The 18,611-nt window shown below is 47.8% G+C and overlaps 3 protein-coding genes across 5 annotated transcripts; 1 reads left to right on the forward strand and 2 right to left on the reverse strand.

The window, feature by feature from the left end:
• Positions 1–8: 8 nt before the first annotated feature.
• On the forward strand, positions 9–1,851 carry Tmem179b (transmembrane protein 179B). Of its 2 annotated transcripts, none has more exons than XM_005063289.4 (5): positions 9–132; positions 733–920; positions 999–1,133; positions 1,287–1,365; positions 1,528–1,851. In XM_005063289.4, the coding sequence occupies exons 1-5, from the start codon at positions 37–39 to the stop codon at positions 1,642–1,644; spliced, it is 615 nt and encodes a 204-aa protein (XP_005063346.1). In that variant the 5' UTR covers positions 9–36; the 3' UTR covers positions 1,645–1,851. The 2 variants fall into 2 exon arrangements, with proteins under 2 accessions (XP_005063346.1, XP_040604067.1); XM_040748133.1 differs by lacking the exon at positions 9–132 and adding an exon at positions 146–386.
• Positions 1,852–1,887: 36 nt separating this feature from the next.
• Positions 1,888–3,278, reverse strand: Tmem223 (transmembrane protein 223). Its single transcript, XM_005063874.4, has 2 exons — positions 2,943–3,278; positions 1,888–2,282 (listed from the first exon to the last, which is right to left on the reverse strand). Exons 1-2 carry the CDS (start codon positions 3,244–3,246, stop codon positions 1,990–1,992), a joined length of 597 nt encoding a protein of 198 aa, XP_005063931.1. The 5' UTR covers positions 3,247–3,278; the 3' UTR covers positions 1,888–1,989.
• Positions 3,279–3,347: 69 nt separating this feature from the next.
• On the reverse strand, positions 3,348–18,291 carry Nxf1 (nuclear RNA export factor 1). 2 transcript variants are annotated; one of them, XM_005063876.4, is made up of 21 exons: positions 17,762–18,291; positions 12,480–12,663; positions 12,137–12,290; positions 11,051–11,134; positions 10,867–10,971; positions 10,671–10,751; positions 10,512–10,581; positions 10,294–10,382; positions 10,051–10,158; positions 9,295–9,404; positions 7,476–7,512; positions 7,147–7,215; positions 7,012–7,067; positions 6,791–6,898; positions 6,638–6,696; positions 6,434–6,549; positions 6,269–6,311; positions 5,638–5,710; positions 5,133–5,315; positions 4,099–4,159; positions 3,348–3,680 (listed from the first exon to the last, which is right to left on the reverse strand). In XM_005063876.4, exons 1-21 carry the CDS (start codon positions 17,787–17,789, stop codon positions 3,642–3,644), a joined length of 1,857 nt encoding a protein of 618 aa, XP_005063933.1. In that variant the 5' UTR covers positions 17,790–18,291; the 3' UTR covers positions 3,348–3,641. The 2 variants fall into 2 exon arrangements, with proteins under 2 accessions (XP_005063933.1, XP_040604012.1); XM_040748078.1 differs by lacking the exon at positions 17,762–18,291 and adding an exon at positions 17,474–17,581.
• Positions 18,292–18,611: the final 320 nt, after the last annotated feature.

Genomic DNA, 18,611 nt, shown 5'->3' on the forward strand with positions numbered 1-18,611 from the left:
GGCTTGGGCGGTTGGCTTCCTGGTGGCCTGGGCGCCATGGCGCTTACCTGGTTGCAGCGAGTTGAGCTCGCGCTCTTCGCTGCTGCCTTCCTGTGCGGGGCTGTGGCGGCCGCGGCACTGACCAGGACCCAGGTGCGGCTGCGGGGCGGGCTAGCCTTGGGGTTGAGCCGGCCGGGGCTGGGGACTTTGAAGTCCCAAACTTGTTTCCTTGCCAAAGGAACTTTACAAGCAGACCCTCTTCGAGTCCAAGATGAGCTGGTTAACTGCTGCAGAAGTTTACTTAGGTGCTGAGATACACAGGCCAGTCTTTGCATCCATCCAATAGAAACATTGTGAAAAAAAAACTGTATACTGGAATGACCCAGGTTCCGCGTGATTGTAATACGGTGTGTGAAATGAGGGGACGTATACTTAAGTACATTTAAGGTCTACTACGTTAAGCGGTCTTGGTAATAGAATACATCGAACTATCGAGATCCATTTGCCTCTGCTTCCGGGTGCTGGGATTAAAGGTGTGCACCACCACTGCTGGGCTCTTGGTTTTTTTTTTTTTTTTTTAAAGAAGCGGGGTTTCTATTACAACCCACTGAACTCTGACCCCCTCTGGACCCTGCAGACTTGGTTCCCAGCAGATCCATATCAGTCTGTCCCACCTTTCACCTAATTTGTGGCAGTAAGTTGCAACTCGGGGAACTGAAGTGGAACCCAGGACTCAACAACTTCTCTCCACAGGGCTCCTTCGGTGGTAGCTGCCCCTTGTATGGTGTGGCTGCCCTCAATGGCTCCTCCCTGGCCTTGTCCCGCCCCTCAGCCCCTTCCCTCTGCCACTTTGTAGCCGGGGCATCAGGCCTCTTGGCCCTCTACTGCCTTCTGCTTCTCCTCTTTTGGGTCTACAGCAGCTGCATCGAGGATGCCCACAGGTGACTGCCCTGCTGAGGACAAGGGGCGGGGGCGAGAGGGGTCCCATCCAAGCTACAATGCTTTGTTCTCTCCCTCAGAGGTTCCATAGGGCTTCGAATTGCGTTGGTCATCTCAGCTGTGGCCGTCTTCCTGACACTGGTGTCTGCCTGTATACTTCGATTTGGTACCAGTTCTCTCTGCAATTCCATCATCTCCTTGAACCGTACACGCAGGTAATGCGAGGGGTAGGGAAGCCTTGCAGAGATATTTTCCCTCTGTAGGGGACAAGTTTCCATTTTTATCCTCATCCTTTGGACCTTATCTCTAGGAACACAATTGTGCTTGGAGTATGTTCCCTTTGTCAGAACTCTCTCTTTACCCCACAGCTGTTCTGAAGCCCAGAAATCCGCATGGACACCCCCTGGAACTGCTGTGCAGTTTTACTCCAACCTGCAAAACGCTGAAGTGAGACAAAGGGATATACTAAGATTAAATATCTGTAATATATGCTTGCCTGTAGAGTTCCATGTAGCCATGGGCTTGTCACCTGATTCTGAACAGAGCACATTGTGTGGGTATCACTGGATTTGAGATGGCTCGTTCCTCACACCCCTGTTCTCTTCTCAGACCTCTTCTTGGGTGAATCTGGTACTGTGGTGTCTGGCCTTGATGCTCCAGGTCGTGCAGTGCAAGTCTCAAGCCACCCCAGAGCGGAGCTCTGAGACGGATGCTCTTATTGGATAGTGCCTGTCTCACTCCTGAAGAATACTCAGTGCTTTCTGCAGCCAGAACCTCCATCCCCAAGAGCTTTTAATCTTCTTGCCTCATATACAGCCCTGTTTATACTGAGAACCTCAGTTTTCCCTCCAGGAGGGAAACTAGAATAGGAACCCTGTGCTTTTTCACCTTAACATTTTTTGTACCAAAATAATAATTACTTTTCTTCATCAATGAATGTATAGAGTTCTTGGTATCAAAGCTAATAGATGAGAGAGAAGACAGAATGATGGATTTATTGACTATGAGTGAATCCAGGGTGCCTTTTCTTGCCCTGGGTTGTCTCCTCATCCGAGATGGGCAAGCCGCATTTCATAGGCTCCTATAGGCACCCACAGTGTTATCAAAGAGTTGAGTGTTGGGGAAGTGTCCAGCTTTGTCCAAAAGGAAGTAGAAGCGTCGGCCTTTGATCTTCAGAGGCAACATGGCAGGAACTTCACCTCTGTGGGCCATGCAGGAAACCTGGTTCAAGGGGACTGTGAAACGTGTTCCCAAGCCAAAAGGGGCATAAGTAGTAAGCGTCACCTGCTGCCCTCCTGCGAGGAGCATGACTGAACGCACAGATCGGAGAGAGTAGAGAAGACCAGCACCAAGGACCAAGGCTCCTGCAGGAGAAGCAGAGTAAAGGAGTAAAGGGTTATGCAGACCCCTTTAGAGTTGTCCATGACTGAAATGGCAGTAACAGCTTTGAGCACTTAAAAGAATTTTGTGTTCCTAAGTGGTGATGGTGGTGGCGCACGCCTTTAGTCACAGCACTCGGGAGGCAGAGGCAGATGGATCTCTGTGAGTTCGCCAGCCTGGTCTACAAAGCTAGTTCCAGGACAGCCAGAGCTGTTTTATAAAGAGAAACCCTGTCTCGAGGGAAGGGGGAAAAAGAAAAAAAAAAAAAAAAGGCAGGGTCTTTTAATCCCTGTTGGCCACAAGTTTGTTGTATGTTCAATAACCTTGAATTTGTGATCTTCCTGCTTCCACTGTCTAAATACTAATACTACAGCTGGGTGCCACCAGGTACAGTTTATGCGGTTTTGGGGGCTGAACCCAAGGCCTCATGCCTAGTTAAGCAAGCACTCTACAAATTGAGCAATAGCGACATGGTCAGCCCCGTTGTTAAAGGGAGAAAACGGGTTCGGGAACTTAGACACATTACACCTATACCGGGTATCCCACTTACATTTCTGCTCATCTGGGGGGAATGGGAACCCTTCCTTCCTTGAGTGACTTTTGTGCTCACAGCCCCCTTGACAGCCTGGAGCCCATGCCCTTACCCATCGTGCCGCAACCAATAGCTAACCCGTAGCGCCAGAGTGCGGAGCGCAGGTCTGTGTAGCCCCGGTTGGGAGCCTCTGGAGGAACTCGGATCAGAGGTCGAGACAACGCTGCAACAGCCAGGGACGTCCAGAAGATGCCCTGACCGGCGCAAAACAGTCCAAGGATGGCAAAGAAGCGGCCCCGTTCATGCTGGAAGAGCAGCACATCCCGTGGTACCCCATTTTGCAAAGTCCGGCATGCAGGAGGGGAACGCAGCACGGACAACAACCTGCAGACCCACGGCCTGCAAGATGCCGCCATGGCGAGGCACTTCCGTCTCCGGGGCGGGACTTCCTGTCATGACGCACACCCTCCCATCCCCTCCCGCTTTGAGGGAAACAAGCCAGTAATGGGACACAAAGTACAATATCACTCTTTATCTTAAAAAGTAAAGGGAATCAGGGGTTAAGTACACAGAGCACCTAAGTCCTTCGGGTAGTTTAGTGTCAGCTCTACAAAGTAAGCTTTGGCTTCCTGGCACCATGAGGCTCAATCTTCCAGAAGTCTTCTGTAAGTCTTCCAGAAGGTAGGTGAGGATGAGGCAGCCCTCCCTCCTCAGTCACAGTTACAGGCTGGCCTCGGGCTGGACAGGAGATGGCAGATGACAGCCAGACAATATTATCCACGGGCTATTTACAAGGGGGCTTTTCCTGTGATCATTTCATGAACGCTACTTCTGGAATCTTGCCCTTGGCCTGCAGAAAGAGAAAAGGGGTTAATAGAGAGCCTGAGGACTCCTTTCCCATCTGCCGTGCCCGCTCATGTGAGCTGGCACTCTATATAGACCAGGCTGGCTTTATTTTTTTATATTTTATTTTTTTTTGATTTTTTGAGACAGGGTTTCTCTGTATTGTTTTGGAGGCTGTCCTGGACTCACTCTGTAGACCAGGCTGGTCTCGAACTCACAGAGATCTGCCTGCCACTGCCTCCCGAGTGCTGGGATTAAAGGCATGCGCCACCAACGCCCGGCCAGGCTGGCTTTAAATTCAATCTGGCTGCCTCTGCTTCCCAAGTGCTGGAATTAAAGGCAAGCACCACTACACCCAGCCTTCATCTGACCCTTTCCAAAGCTCAGAGCACCCTGTTTTCAGCCACACAATTTCCATGCTATACCTTGAGATGAGTGAAGGCCTGAGCAGATCTGGTGTAGTCCCAGTTGTTGTCTTGAAGGCACCTGGAGTGGGAGTAAAATAGGAAGCCACATGAGAACCAAAATGCAGTCACTATGATCACTTAAAAAAAGTCACTCTAGAATCCATCTCAAGGAGAAAGACATCAAAGTTGTCTAGTAAATTTATACATTGTTGCACCACTTATACAAACATTAAAATGTCAAAATGTCCAGCAAAAATGACCAAAGTAATTTTAGACTGGAAGGGAAGGATAATCAGGGCTTAAAAACCAAGTTGCAGGTGGGCAAGATGGTACAGGCCTTTAATCCCACCGCTCGGGAGGTTGAAGCAGGTGGGAGTTCCTGAATCTGAGGCAAACCTGAGCTACATAGGAACTTCCAAGCAGCCAAGTACACAGTGAATAAAACCCTGTCTCAAAGCAAAACTACATTACAGAACCATATATAAAAAGGACTCTGGAACCAGGATTACACCTAATAGTCACAGCTCCCTTTGATGAGGACCACTGAGTCCAGGGCTTGGTAAAGAGCTGGTTAATGACTCATTCCTTTAATCACACTACTCTGGAGGAAGAGGTAGGCAGATATTGAGTTCAAAGCCAGACAAGTACATAGTGTGACCCTGTCTCAAAACAACAAAAAGAGGGCGAGGGAAATTAGCTTACTGGTAGTGTTTGTCTCACATATATGAATTCTAGATCCAACCCCTCATTCTACTGGGGGGGAAACAATTCATTCTTCATTTGTGTTTTGGAACTTTATAGTTTATGCAGAAATCTTAGTAGGATTTTTTTCCCCCTCAAGACAGGGTATCTCTGTGGCTTTGGAGGCTGTCCTGGAACTTGCTGTGTAGACCAGGCTGGCTTTGAACTCACAGAGTGAGTGCTGCCTCCTGAGTGCGGGGATTAAAGGCGTGCACCATCAACGCTTTTTGGTGGAATCTTTTTTTAAAAGCACTATTATTCACTGTCAGGCCATCTGATTCCTCTTGGCCCTATCCATGCTCAAGACTTACTTCTGAGACCACTCGAGGTTCATGCCAGACTGGGTAGAGAATGCTTGCAACATTTCCTGTTGTTCTGGGGAGAGCGTGGGTACTGGGCTGGAGGAAGGTGTGGGTGCAGGCATGGCGAAGGCTCTTTGGATTTCCTCAGGGCTGGCATTCCGCACAAATAGTTCATCATTTACAATACATAGCCTTGGAGACAAAGAACACCTTAAATAAATGGACAAATCTCACCCTTCTACACTGTCTCTGTTCTCAGATCTGGTTAATATCCATCCCATGTAACTTTTTTTATTTTTGACTACAGACTAGGTGTTTAGGAGGATTATCTCCCAAACACACTAGAATTATTATATATTCAGTCCCCAACCTACTCATAGTTGTTCTCAGGCTTCATGAACTTCCTATTGCTTTTCTGCCACTCAGGTAACTCCTGAGGAAGAATTCTTTCCAGTTACCACACTGCTGGTCTGAGACTGAGACTGATATTTACCCTGATAAGCTGACCACTTACCCTGAATTGCTGGCAGGAACAGCAATAAATGTTCTCGTGAACGCACGTAAAGAATCTCGAGACTTCCCATCCACTGCAATGAGAACAGCAGCAATGGCTCCTTAGAGTCACTCAGGCTTAATCTTTACAAAGAATTCTCAATCCCAGTATTTGATACAGAGAATCCTAACTTGGTCAGGTGTAAGGATGGTTATTTGGACACAGGGGAACAGAAATAGGATAAAGGGACAGAGCAGGGAGGATAGTTAACAGGAAGGACAGTAATAGGAAGTTAAGTGAAACAACTTGGAAAGTGCTTAGCCTGTGGCGTGGCAAAACATCTGAAGTCACTTCACTTCCTAAAGCAACACTGCAAGAGTATTAAGAACCTCATTAAACAAACAGAAAAAAAAGAATGAGGTTCAGTAACTTTCCCAGACCCACAGAGCAAACACAGGGCTGGAAATGCAGACCTGGCTGACTCTTCCATCTACACTGTTCTGGTCCCCAAGTTTTTGTCACACTGTATCTAAGACAGGTAGGAGTTAAGATGGTCTGGATAAAATAAGAAGGTCAGAGAAGAAAAGGGATGAGAAGATAGCTGGGAAACTAAGGATACAGAGAAAGACTCAGGAGGACTCAAGATTCTTACCTTCCTTGAAAACTCCATTGACAGAGAAACACAGCAGTGTGCTCTGAAAGAGAAAAGGCATCAAGCGATGGAGGCTCCCAACCAGAGCCTGAGCTCCCTCACCCGGGAGTACTGCGCCATCACCCACCCCAGTTCTGGGCTTCTGTCACAAGAATATATGCTTACTGTTTGGGCACTTATGTCTACCACAAAGGAATTGATGTCATGTTGAGTTTTGGGTAACTCGTTGAGGAAGGCAACAACGTTGAGACGTGTATGCTTCAACAGCCGGAACCGCAGGGCTGCAAGCAGAAGGAAGAGAAACCAAGGTCAGGACACACCTGCACTAGCTAGCTCTAATGACTGTTCCATTTTGATTGACATACTCACTGGGATCTTTAAGCTTCTTCACATTTCTACTGTCTTTGAAGTATTCAGCCAAGTTGCTTCTGGAAAATAGGAGGGGAAGATGGTGATCAGAACTGTGGCCTGTATCCCAGTGAACCTTGTGGTTATGGGTAGGTTCTGACACATGACACTCACCGGGCAGGGTTCTGAGGGATGGAAGGAATGCTTAGTGAGCAACAGGCGCCATCATGGTAGGCATCCAGGAGCCCCTGGCGGTCTCCTGAGTCATAAATTGCATAGTACCTAAAGGAAAGTGAAAGGAAGAGTCTGAGTTCTGTGTCTGAAAGCAGAGGGACACAGTAGGAAGCTATGCACAGGCCACTATCCCCAGCCCCAGGGGCTCTTGGGATACTCACTGCTGCAAGAAGTGCAGGACCAAACTCTTTAGGTTCTCTGTTCCAAAATAGCTTCCCTGAAATCAAACAATACATTAGGATCACAGGACCAATATGCTTCCCACTCATGAATTTCTAATTCTAACCCATTCTGACCTTGCAGGGTGGTAGCATTGTGGGGGCTTCAACATCAAAGGCAATTGGAGGGGGCAGCTCATGGCCATCCTGTGGAAAAAGTGAATGTAACGTGTCAAACGGAGGAACGACTTGATCTGTAAGCACACAGAAAAGCTAAGAGGAATGGGCCAGAAGTCAATCATAAAAGGCATAGAGGATGTGTAGGAGTCTCATGTGAGCTTTTCTAGGGTGATGGCCACCACGGCTAGCAGGTCTTCAAAGAGATCTCCACACCCACACTGGTGGTCACAGAGCAGAGGCAAGGCCTTGGTTGTGCTTGTTAGAAGAGAACGAAGTGCTAAACTTACCAGGCGTAATAACTTGGGAAATCTTTCTCGAACGGCGCTGTCAAGAACGGGACAGAAGTAAGTGACGCTTCAGAGCCATCATGCCTCCTGGGCTGCTCTAGGAGCAAATACACCAAAAACCCGAGGAACAGCCCATCCCATCCTGCTCATCACCCACTCCTTCCCAGTCTGCACTTGGGGACGAGAACCCCCATTCCCCTCCTCACCAGGAGCACCCCTTCTGGACTGCCTTGAAGGCTGGCTGTCTCTTCTCATTGCCTGATCCCGAGTGCCACAGGAGGAACACTCTCAGCCCAGGCTTTAAGCCTAGGGCCGCCTTCCCCACCTTGCCCCCCTTACCTTCCACCTACTCACCTGTGCAGCCCCGGGAGGAGGGAATGGGGTGAGAGCCCAGGGGCTCCGCTGCCTCAACAGGTATCCACCAGTTCTGCCAGGTCTGGCCTTGGCCAAGACCAGAACACACCACAAGTATGGCACAGGATGTTGGGGCAGGGAGATGAGCAAGACAGGGCTCAAGAGGAAAGAAGGCAAAAGAAGAGGCCAAGGGAAAGAAGAGAAAAAGAAAAGGTAGGCAGGGGAGGGACAAGCGAGAGATGGGCAGATAAGGAAAGGAGGCAAAGCAACAGGGACAGCAGAACTGAAGGCAAAGAACTTAGAAAGAATGGGAGAAAGACAGACCTCCTGACACAGCCCTTTCCTTCAGCTGCCCCTTTTCCTGTAGTTCCAAGGTAGAAATGGAGAACAGATCCTACTATAGCGGGTTTGTAGTCACTGTTGGCCAGGTCTCTGTCTGCTCCCTGGGTCCCGGTCTGAGCTGGGCGTGGGAAGTAAAGCAGCCATGGGGCCAGGAGACCTCCCTCAGAAGACATGAGGGTTCAGGCCCCTGCCGGAGTTGGGGGGGTGAGGGTCTGTGCCCCACCTCAGTTGGCCCCCAAGTTCTCTCCTGATGGCCCCTCTGCGACTGTGCCTGTCTTAGGTTGTTCCTTCCCTGAGGAATCTTACCCGTCTCTGGCTAACCAGCCATCCTCCGGGGCCAAGCAGGGTGATGTGAGGTGTGCAAGTGTGGGAGGGGCAATGCCCCTGACAGGGCCATTTCTTTGTCTCCTTGGTAGCAGATGCTCCCGTGGCCTCCACGCCCAGCAGCTGCCTTGGGATCCCCTCGCCTGCTGGCGGGGCCCCGGCTTTGGTCACTTCTTAGGGAACCCAGGTTTCTTCTCCAGGAAGGGCCCAGCTCACAGCACAGGGCAAGAGAGACCAACAGCATGATACTAGTCTCCCAGAGGCATCAACCTCAGCATGGGCAGGAAAGACCAGGCCACAGCCTTGGGTAAGTGGATCATGAGAAGAGTCCCTCTTGGCACAATGGCAAGAGGGACCATCAAATGACAAAGGAGGTTCATCTCAGTAGGCAGTCCCAGTTAGAGAGGACTTTCTCATCCTGAGTACACTAGGCTTTTGGCTAAAGACAATCACATGGTTGGGGCATACATAAGACACCCCCGTAGCACAACAGAAAATGGGAGGTGCCCTTCCTGGAACAACAGGTAGGGAGATTCTAGAAAGCGCTGTGTTCAAGGTGGAGGAGAACGGTCAGAAAACCAGAGAACAGTAGTCAGGTAAGAAGGAAAGAAAAGAAATCTGGGAGAAAGCTGGGAGACACAGAAAGGCAGAAAGGAATACGTTATCCTCCTCCCAAAGAACAGGTGGTTCCAGCTCAGGGCTGCATGTTCTCCTGTAGACGGGCACTGGTCAGGGTGCATTAGCTCAGCCTCCCAGGGGGTGAAGGTCCCCAGGAGGGGAGACAGAGGCTACAACTGACCTGATATACGTGGACTGGTCTCGGAAGTTATCACACATTGGGTTTCTGTCAAGCCACAGCTCTTCCAACTTCAGCCCTTTTATCTTGTCTAATTCCCGTTCAGATTTCAACTGTGAAGAGTAAGGGGAGGGCAAAAGGGAAGAAAGAGACCCAAGTAAGGATAGCAGCTGGGATTGGAGAGAGCTCAGAGGTTAACAGCACTAGCCGCTCTTCCAGAGGTCCTGAGTTCAATTCCCAGTAACCACATGGTGGCTGACAACCATCTGTAATGAGATCTGGTGTCCTCTTCTGGCCTGCAGGCATGTAGGCAAACACTGTATACATAATACACAAATAAATCTTTTTTTTTTCAAGATTACTGGGAATTGAACTCAGGACCTCTGGAAGAGCAGTCAGTGTTCTTAATCTCTGAGCCATCTCTCCAGTCCAGCCATCTCTCCAGTCCCCACAAATAAATCTTTAAAAAAAAAAAAAAAAAAAAAAAAAAAAAAGGATAGCAGCTGGATCTCCACTCTCCCAAATGCTAAGTTTCCTTTCTTGCCTCCCACCATGGCCACCCAAACTCTTCCCACCCTCCCCCAACATAACAATAGCCAGAGTCAGTGTAATGGCTCAGTGGCAGAAATTCTTACTACACAAGCCTCACAGCCGACACTCCAGCCCAAGAGCCCACAGTGGAAGGAGAGAACCAACTTCCATCCACTCATCCTCAGTAGCTATTAACAATAAAAGCATCACTATGTTATCAGTCCTTACTTCGTTTCCAGAGAGATTTAGGGTCTTCAGGTTCGGCGCTTTCTGTACAATGCTGGACATATCATCCAGCTTGTATAGTCTGTTGTTGCTCAAGTTCAAAGACAATAGCTGTAAACAGAAAAAATTTAGAAGTGTTACCACATGTAGACCAGAGGCAAGCCTGGTCTCTCACCCCTCATCAGGCCCCTACCCTATTTATCCCACTCTTTTTTTTGCTTTCTCATGCAAAAAAAGAAGCTGCACCTCAGGAATGTTCTCTTCAATGATCTGCAGGGTGGCAGCCATGCAGCTTCTCCGGTTTAGAACAGCATCGATGTTCTGGGCCACCAAATCTTGAGAAAGGAGAAAGAAACGGAAGTCTGAGAGGACTTGTCACATCAGTGTTATACAGACTGATGCTCACACCAGTGTTATACAGACTGACGCTCCCTGCCCCTCTAGCCGGGTGGCTGGTGTCACACCTGGGTCTGAGCGGAGGCCCTTCAGGTCAAGTGCTTGTTGGGAGCCATCATACCGTTTGCTCATGGTCAGCTACATGAAGAAAGACAAAACAAAAGGTTCAGTGATCACTGACGGAGATTTCTAAAGACCGCTGGACCACTTAGACCAGTCTCACTCACCTTGAGCTGCTCTACTTGTTCAGGCTTCAGTTCATTCTGAACAGTTCGGGGAGGAGCAGAGGAGTTGATGATGATAGATATCTGGAGAGAAGACAAAGGCAAGAGTGAGTCCACTAGAGGTAAGCCCAGTCCCCAGACCTAATACTCAGTGCAGCAGCGTCGACCTAGGCCACACCAGGCCCTTTGTTTAACATACCCTTCTGTTTTCTCGATCGTGAATCTTATAGTTCACAGCCTTTAACGCAGAAGCTGTACTGGCATCTTCCACAAAAAACTGGGCCCGTGTGTTTTCATAGTGAAACTAGAAGAAGGCAGAACAAGAACATGAGATTTGAAGCATACAGGCCTTTACCAACCTCCCAAGCCTGCCCTGGCCTTACCTCAATGGGGTTGAAGGGGACACTGCACTTGCTCTGAATCATGCTCAGGAGCCACGCTTTGTCATACTTTTTGCCATAAGGAATCTGGAAATGAGAGAGAAGGGCAGCACATTTCAATTTTCTTTTTGTATTTTCTGCCAAGACTGAAAAGGTTTCCAGAGCTTTGGGATGGAGCTCAGAGATAGAAGACATACTTAACATGCATGCATGAGGCTCAGTGATAGAAGGCACCAGGCATGCTTACATGCATGAGGCTGGTACAGCCCTTCTACCACAAAATAACTGGTTTTTCTTCTAAAGAAAGGACCAGATGTGCCGGGCATATTGGCACACACCTTTAATCCCAGCACTCAGGAGACAGAGGCAGGTGGATCTCTATTAGTTTGAGGCCAATCTTGTCTAGAAAGTGAGTTCCAGGACAGCCAGGACTGTTACACAGGGAAACCCTGTCTTGAAATTTAAAAAAAAGAGGAGGAGGAGAAGGAGAAAGAAGAGGAGGAGGAGGAGGAGAAGGAGGAGGAGGAGAAGAGACTAGACTAAATGTATGGTTTCCATGTGAAATAAAGACTTCCTTATAATTCTTTCCATCAGGGGGTTAATGGGAGGGCATGGGAGGAAGGGAGGGAAAGGAAGAGAGACCTGGGATTGACATGTAAATCAACCTTGTTTCTAATTTAAATTTAAAAATAAAAATTTTAAAAATAATTCTTTCCATATACTTATTATTCATGGTAAGATGGTTCAGACAACATGGCCACATATCACATGTATTAATTCTAGACTCTCAGGTATTATGTGTACCTTACCTGCCCCACAGAACCTCCACAGTCTTTATTCTACCTCCTAACCCCCTGATCACACTCATCAGATTTCCCTTCTACCTGTAACTGTGCCTATCCTCAACTCCCTTTCTTAATCTTGTTTTTAGATGTTTTAAATACTAAGAGGGAAAGGTGGATAAATGTGATGCTTGGTTGTTGAGTAAACATTGGAGAAAACAGACTTGAGGGGCTGGAGGTGGGTGTCAGACACCTTCCCTGAGTACGGTCCCATTCCCTGAATCATCTGTTCTCCCAAGGTACTCACTGTAATCTTGAACCAGTTCTTGGTGGTCCCATCTTGGCTGGTACCAGCCCCTCCTCTCTCCTGAGGAGCTCTGTCTCGCCTTACTGTAATATGAATTCGATCTCGATCATGCCAAGCATCCCCCCGACGGTTAGGCCGGTTGGGATAGGGATTGCTGTTGGGAAGCAGAATTAAATTTCCATAAACACAAGGAAAGATGAACCTGTCCTGCTACTGAAACTACAGCTACGAAATTGTTTGGTCAAGTATCACTTTACAAAGTGAGAAGAGAAACAACAAAGGCAATAACAGGACTATATAATTCAGCGAGCCACTATTTAAAGCAGACCAATTAGTCACTTACTATCTGACTCGGGGGCCATCTTGGGGATCATTCATTGCCACATCTCCATCATCTTCCTCAAACCTGGAGGACCGTATGCCAGAACCACCTCTTCCAGACCGACGATTCCCCTCACCACACTTCCATCGGAAAGGCCCTCGGCCTTTCTTTCTTCTCTGAGGGAAACTAACACGGTCATCATGCTCTAGAATTGTAAAAAGACACAAAAATTAGTAATATGGTCTTGGTGTGGCCACTTTGTACTCCTTGGAAAGCCAGACACTAACTACAAAGGCTACCTCCATATAGACGCTTATGTCCAGGCTAGAGCAAAGAACTTTCTGTAGGGCACCAACATCAAGAACAAGTTATTGGAAAACTGTAGGTCTATAGGCTGTGGTGGCACACGTCTTTAATCTCAGTGCTCTGGAGGCAGAGGCAGAGGCAGAGGCAGGTGGATCGCTGAGTTCAAGGCCAGCCTGGTCTACAGAGCGATTTCCAGGACAGCCAGGGCTACACAGAGAAACCCTGTCTCAAAAAGAAAGAAAAAAAGAAGGGAGGGGGGAAATGTATCTCAAGGGTTAGAAAGATGACTCATTCTTTGTTTCTAGATACAGGGTTTCTCTGTGTAGCTGAGACTGTCCCTGAATTTAGAGATCACCTGCCTTTGCCTCCTGCGCACTGGGATTAAAGGCATGCACCACCTGGCAAGATGACTTTTTAAATTTATTCTTCTCTCATACAATACATACTGACCATAGCCTCCCCTCCCTCCACTCCTCCCAGGTTTCCCTCTCTGCCCCCCAATCCACTGCTCCTTCATTCCCCACCAGAAAAGAGCAGTTCTCCCAGTGATGTCAACCAAAGACAGTATAACAAGATGCAATTAGACTAGACACAGATCCTCATATTAAGGCTTTACAAGGCAACTCGGGAGGAGGAAAATGGTCCCAAGAGCAGGCAAGAAAATCAGAGATACCCCAACTCCCACTGTTAGGAGTCCCACAAAAACCTCAAGCTAAATAGCCACAGCTTACATGTAGAGGACCTAGCACAAATCCATGCAGGCTTCGTGACTACTGCTTCAGTCAGTCTCTACTTGATTCTGTGAGCCATATTCCTGTCACTCCTCTGGCTCTTACACTCATTCCTTCCCCTCTTCCATGGGGTTTCTAATGTTTGGGTGTGGGTCTCTACATCTTCTGCTGCTAGCTGCTGGAGGGGTGGTTTCTGATGACTACCTGGCTAGACATCTCATTCTTAAGAGCACTGGCAGCTCTTCTAGAGGACCACAGTGCAGTGCCCAACCATCTACAACTTCATTCCAGAGGCTTCCATGGGCACCCCAGGCACTCCTGTGTTACACAGATGTACAAGCAAGCAGGCAAAGCGCTCACATACATGTAAAAGTCAACGAGGAAAAAGAATGTAGCCCAGTGGTAAAATGCTTGTCTGGTACACTCAAGGACCTGGGTTTGATCCCCAGCATAGCCTCAAAACAGACAACAACAATAACAAAAACAGCATTTTTCATTTGGGTATGGCAGCCCATGCTTATTATACTAACAGTTGGGAGGAAGAGGCAGGAGAATCTGGAGCTCAAGATCATTTGCTATTACATACTAAATTTAAAGATCAACCTGGGCTATGTGAGATCCTGTCCTAAAACAAAATAAAGTCTAAAAGGGTGTAGGGAACTGGAGATTCTCTCCACAAGTTCATATGAACAACTTTATAAATCTGTGGGTTAGAGCTGGGGAGATAATTCAGTGGTTAAGAGAACATACTATTCTTGCAGAGGACCTGAGTTCAATTCCCAGCATCCACATCAGATATCTCACAACTGCCTGTAACTCCAGCTCCAGGTGATCTGATACCCTTCTGACCCACCCCCTGACAAATAAGTAACAATTAAAATTTTAAGAAATAAAATGGTTTAAAGAAAAAAGAAATCTGGGTTAGAGGCTGGAGAGATGGCTCAATGATTAGGACCCAGAATTGGTTCCTAGCATCCACATGGCAGCTCTGCAACATGAATGCTGGGAAATCAAAGCTAGTCCTCTGGAAGAGTACAGTGCTCTCAAGTCATCTCTTCAGACCCCTACAGCTTTCTAATAACTTGTTCTTGATGTTGAAGACCTATAAAAAGTTCTTTCCCCTGGCCAGGGCACAGGTGTCTGTATGGAGGTAGCCTTTGTAGTTCCAGGGGATCCTATACCTTCTTCTATGCACCAGACACACATATGCAGGCAAAATACCCAGGCGGAGAAAACTAAAACTAATCTTTAAAAGAAAAAGTAATGAAAGGTGAATATTATCACAATGCATTGTGTATATGTATAAAATTGTCAAAAATCATTAAAGTTAAAGAAAAAAGTGAAGGGCTAGACAGACGGCTCAGAGGTTAAGAGCACTGACTGTTCTTTCAGAGGTACATAGTTCAATTTCCACAACCACATGGTGGCTCACAACCACCTATAATGAAATCCGATACCCTCTTCTAGAACACAGGCATTCATGCAGACAGAACACTGTATACATAAGAAATAAATAATTATTTTTTCAAGACAGGGTTTCTCTGTAGCTTTGGAGGTTGTCCTAGAACTTGCTCTGTAGACCAGGCTGGCTTCTAACAAAGATCCACCTGCCTCTGCCTCCTGCCTCCCAAAGTGCTGGGATTAAAGGTGTGTGCCCACACTGCTGGGCCTAAATAAATAAATGTTTAAGAAAAATTTTTTGAAAAAAAAAAAAAAGTGAACCAGAAACTAGTTTCTACATAAAAAGTGAAACATGGCACCCCTGAAAACCACCTGAAATTTTCGAACTTTTGCCTGTACATACAAATGATGGCCACAGAGCCAGATGTAGGAAACAACTATTAATTCCAGCAATTGGGAAGTAGAGGCCTCAGTTATACAAGAGTTCAAAGCCATCCTGGACTATATGAGATCCTGTCTCAAAAAATAAAAAAAGTCTTACAAATATGACCTATTTTAAAACCATATAACAACAACTACTACGTTGTTGCTCCCAAACTGTCATTCTGAATTTAGGAAATGCTAGTTTCTGTGAGCAAAAATGAACTGCACCTCAAGGGACTTCTAGATTCAGACTCTGGTGTCAGTTTCACATCAAAGTCCTGGAATGTTTTTGAATACACTGTGTCTGAAGCTCTGTGAGTTCAAGGCCAGCCTGGTCTACAAAGTGAGTTCCAGGATAGCCAGGGATGTTACACAAATAAGCCATGTTTCAAAAAAAAAAAAAAAAAGCCGGGCATTGTTGGTGCACGCCTATAATACCAGCACTCGAAGCAGAGAGGCAGAGAGGCAGATGCAGATGGATCTCTGAATTCAAAGCCAGCCTGGTCTATACAGTGAGTTCCAGGACAGCCTCCAAAAGCAATACAGAGAAACACTATCTCAAAAAAAAAAAAAAAAAAAAAAAAAGGAAAATAAGCTAGACATAGGCAGACAGATCTTTGTGAGTTTTCAAGGTTATCCTGGTCTATACAGTGAGTTCCAGAATAGTCAGAGCTACACATTAAGACCTTGTCTCAAAAAAATAAAAGAAAAAAAAGGAAATAAAACCAAATGTAGTAGTACACTGTTTTTAAGAGGGGATCAGAAAGGCTCAAGGTCATCCTCCTCTTTGTAGAGTTCAAGGCCAGACTGTGCAAGTAGGTATGTGTTTATACATGTAGGCAAATACACAAAAGAAGGACTTAGGATACAGCTCCGTTGATAAAGTGCTTACCTCTATCCTTCACACACACAAAGATCGCCAGACTGAGGCTGAGGCAGGAGAATTTGAAACTTCAAGTCAGTCTGGGTAACTTAGTGAGACCATCTCAAAACAAACAAACAAACAAAAAAAAAGCAACAAAAAAGGATGGGAATAGCTCTGTGGGAGGGGACTGCCTGGTGTAGGCCAGGCCTTGTGTTCAACTCCTAGCACAAAATAAATAAGTATGATGGTACCCTACAATACCAGACTTGGGAAGCTGGCACAGAAAGACTGACTATGAGGCCAGCCTGGGGTACTAAGGCTGGCCCTATAAGGGAGAATTAATGTTCCACAGGGATGAACTCCCTAAATGGTTGTCCAAGCCCAAACGGTTAACCTTAGTACATGCAAGCTACACTAAATGGACTCAGCAGGTTGTAGGAATTTGGGGAGGGGGGAGACATGGAAGTAACTGGAGGGAGGAGATCCTGTTAAAACATACACACACACATATATACATACATATATATGCATACACATACTTACATACATACATAGTTTTTTGAAACAGGGTTTCTCTGTGTAGCTGTACTGGAACTCACTCTGTAGACCAGGCTGGCCTCGAACTTAGAGAGATCCACCTGCCTCTGCCTCCTGAGTGCTAGGATTAAAGTTGGGCACCACTACCACCCAGCATGTAATTACATTTTAGATAAAATAATGGTTCACTGGGCTGAAGATTTTTCAGTCCCTGGATAAATCAGCACCACACAAACACAAAAAGATTCATAACGTCCAAAGAAATCTACCTAATATCTAGTGTCCTGTAAACAATTACCGTCACCAACTGACCCTAGTGAAGAAACAGTGCAATTAAGGTTCACTGAAGAATCTCCACTTCCAGCCACTATATTCCAGGTACAAACGATCTCATACACACACACTCTCTCCTCCCCCCCCTCTCTTACACACACACACACACACACACACACACACACACACACACACACACACACACACACACACAAACTTGGGAAGACAGATACCCACATGAAAGAGGCGGAAAACAAGGCCTGAAAGTTTAACTCAGTTGGGGTTAGCACAGCCAACTACAGATTCAATCAGCTGTCATGCTATCCTAAACACCACCATGAATTAACAAGCCAAGGTAATCGTTAGGACTAGGAAACTGGTAAACATTAAGGAGCAAGCTGAAAGACCGACTGATCGCGTTGAAAAAAAATTAAAAACAGGCACCAAAGCAGCCCACGAACAAGGTACTACTGACTCACATTTAAAGGAAGAGTCGGGTCGCCAAACTGAATTGACAGGCATCAACCACCCTCAAAGTTCAAAGGAAATCTTGTCACCCCACCCCTGAGCCACAGGTCCTCCAACGCCAGAATCCGGGCGACTCTGGAGCCCCTGTGTCCCGCGGCGCCCCATCCTTGCCCGCGCGGCCACCGCAGCCCACGGACGCAGAGCTCCTCGCGGCCTCCCGCCCCCGGGTTTGCGGCCTAGGCCGGGGCCGCCCACTCCGGCCCACCGCGCCGCCTCCCGACCCGAGGCCCCGAACTAACCGTTGTATGACTTCCCTTCGTCCGCCATGGTACAGGCAGGTACAGGGGAGGGCTCAGGCGCAGAACCTGCCGCCACCAAACGCCCGGACGCCTTGGCGCTCAGGACTGAAGCGCTCCTACGACCGGCGCCACCGCATTTATCCGGCGAAGCACGTCGCGCGCCGCCGACGTCCCCAGGATGTGGGCGGTGCCGCGGGGCGAGAACGCGCTCTCTGCGCCTGCGCAGAAGCAGGGCTGCCTCGAAGGGGCGGGGCCAGGCCCTCCGAGGCCCGCCCTCAGCAGTAGTTCGGGGCGCAATGGCTTGCTGGCCGTCCCCGCCTTCCTGCTTCTCCACTGTGCCAGTTGTGTCGGTGTTTGCGCTGGAGTTGAGCGGGCTGCAGCAGCCCTGAACTCTGAGAATCCGGGACCAGAGCCACAAAAAACGAAGACCTAGCCTCTGAGTGGGTGTAACGGCTCACAGTCTCGGTCGGTGAGATCCCAGGCAGCTTGTAAGTCGCAGCTCAGCTCCTTGCCAGCCGCAGGCCTATTCCCACCCAGCTTTCCTCGCCTCTACGATGGATTATGACGAAATAGAAAATTGGAATGTGAGCTCCATCGGAGCAGGAACCTTAACCAATGCACAGCTTCTCTTCCTTCAGCCCGCCTGGCTCAGTACCGTGCCAAGTGTGAAACCTGTATGAATTAAACGAAATCCTATCTCTTTTAGATTCTCCACAAATTGCCAGGAAAAAACAAAACAAAAAAGCCCACAACAAAACAGCACAGCATCAGATCCCGCATGATGGCGCACACCTTTAATCTCAACATTTGGGTGGCAGATGCAGGTGGATCTCTGAGTTTGAGGCCAGCC

This window comes from Mesocricetus auratus, unplaced genomic scaffold (genome assembly GCF_017639785.1).
Source record: "Mesocricetus auratus isolate SY011 unplaced genomic scaffold, BCM_Maur_2.0 Super-Scaffold_4256, whole genome shotgun sequence".
Lineage (NCBI taxonomy): Eukaryota > Metazoa > Chordata > Mammalia > Rodentia > Cricetidae > Mesocricetus > Mesocricetus auratus.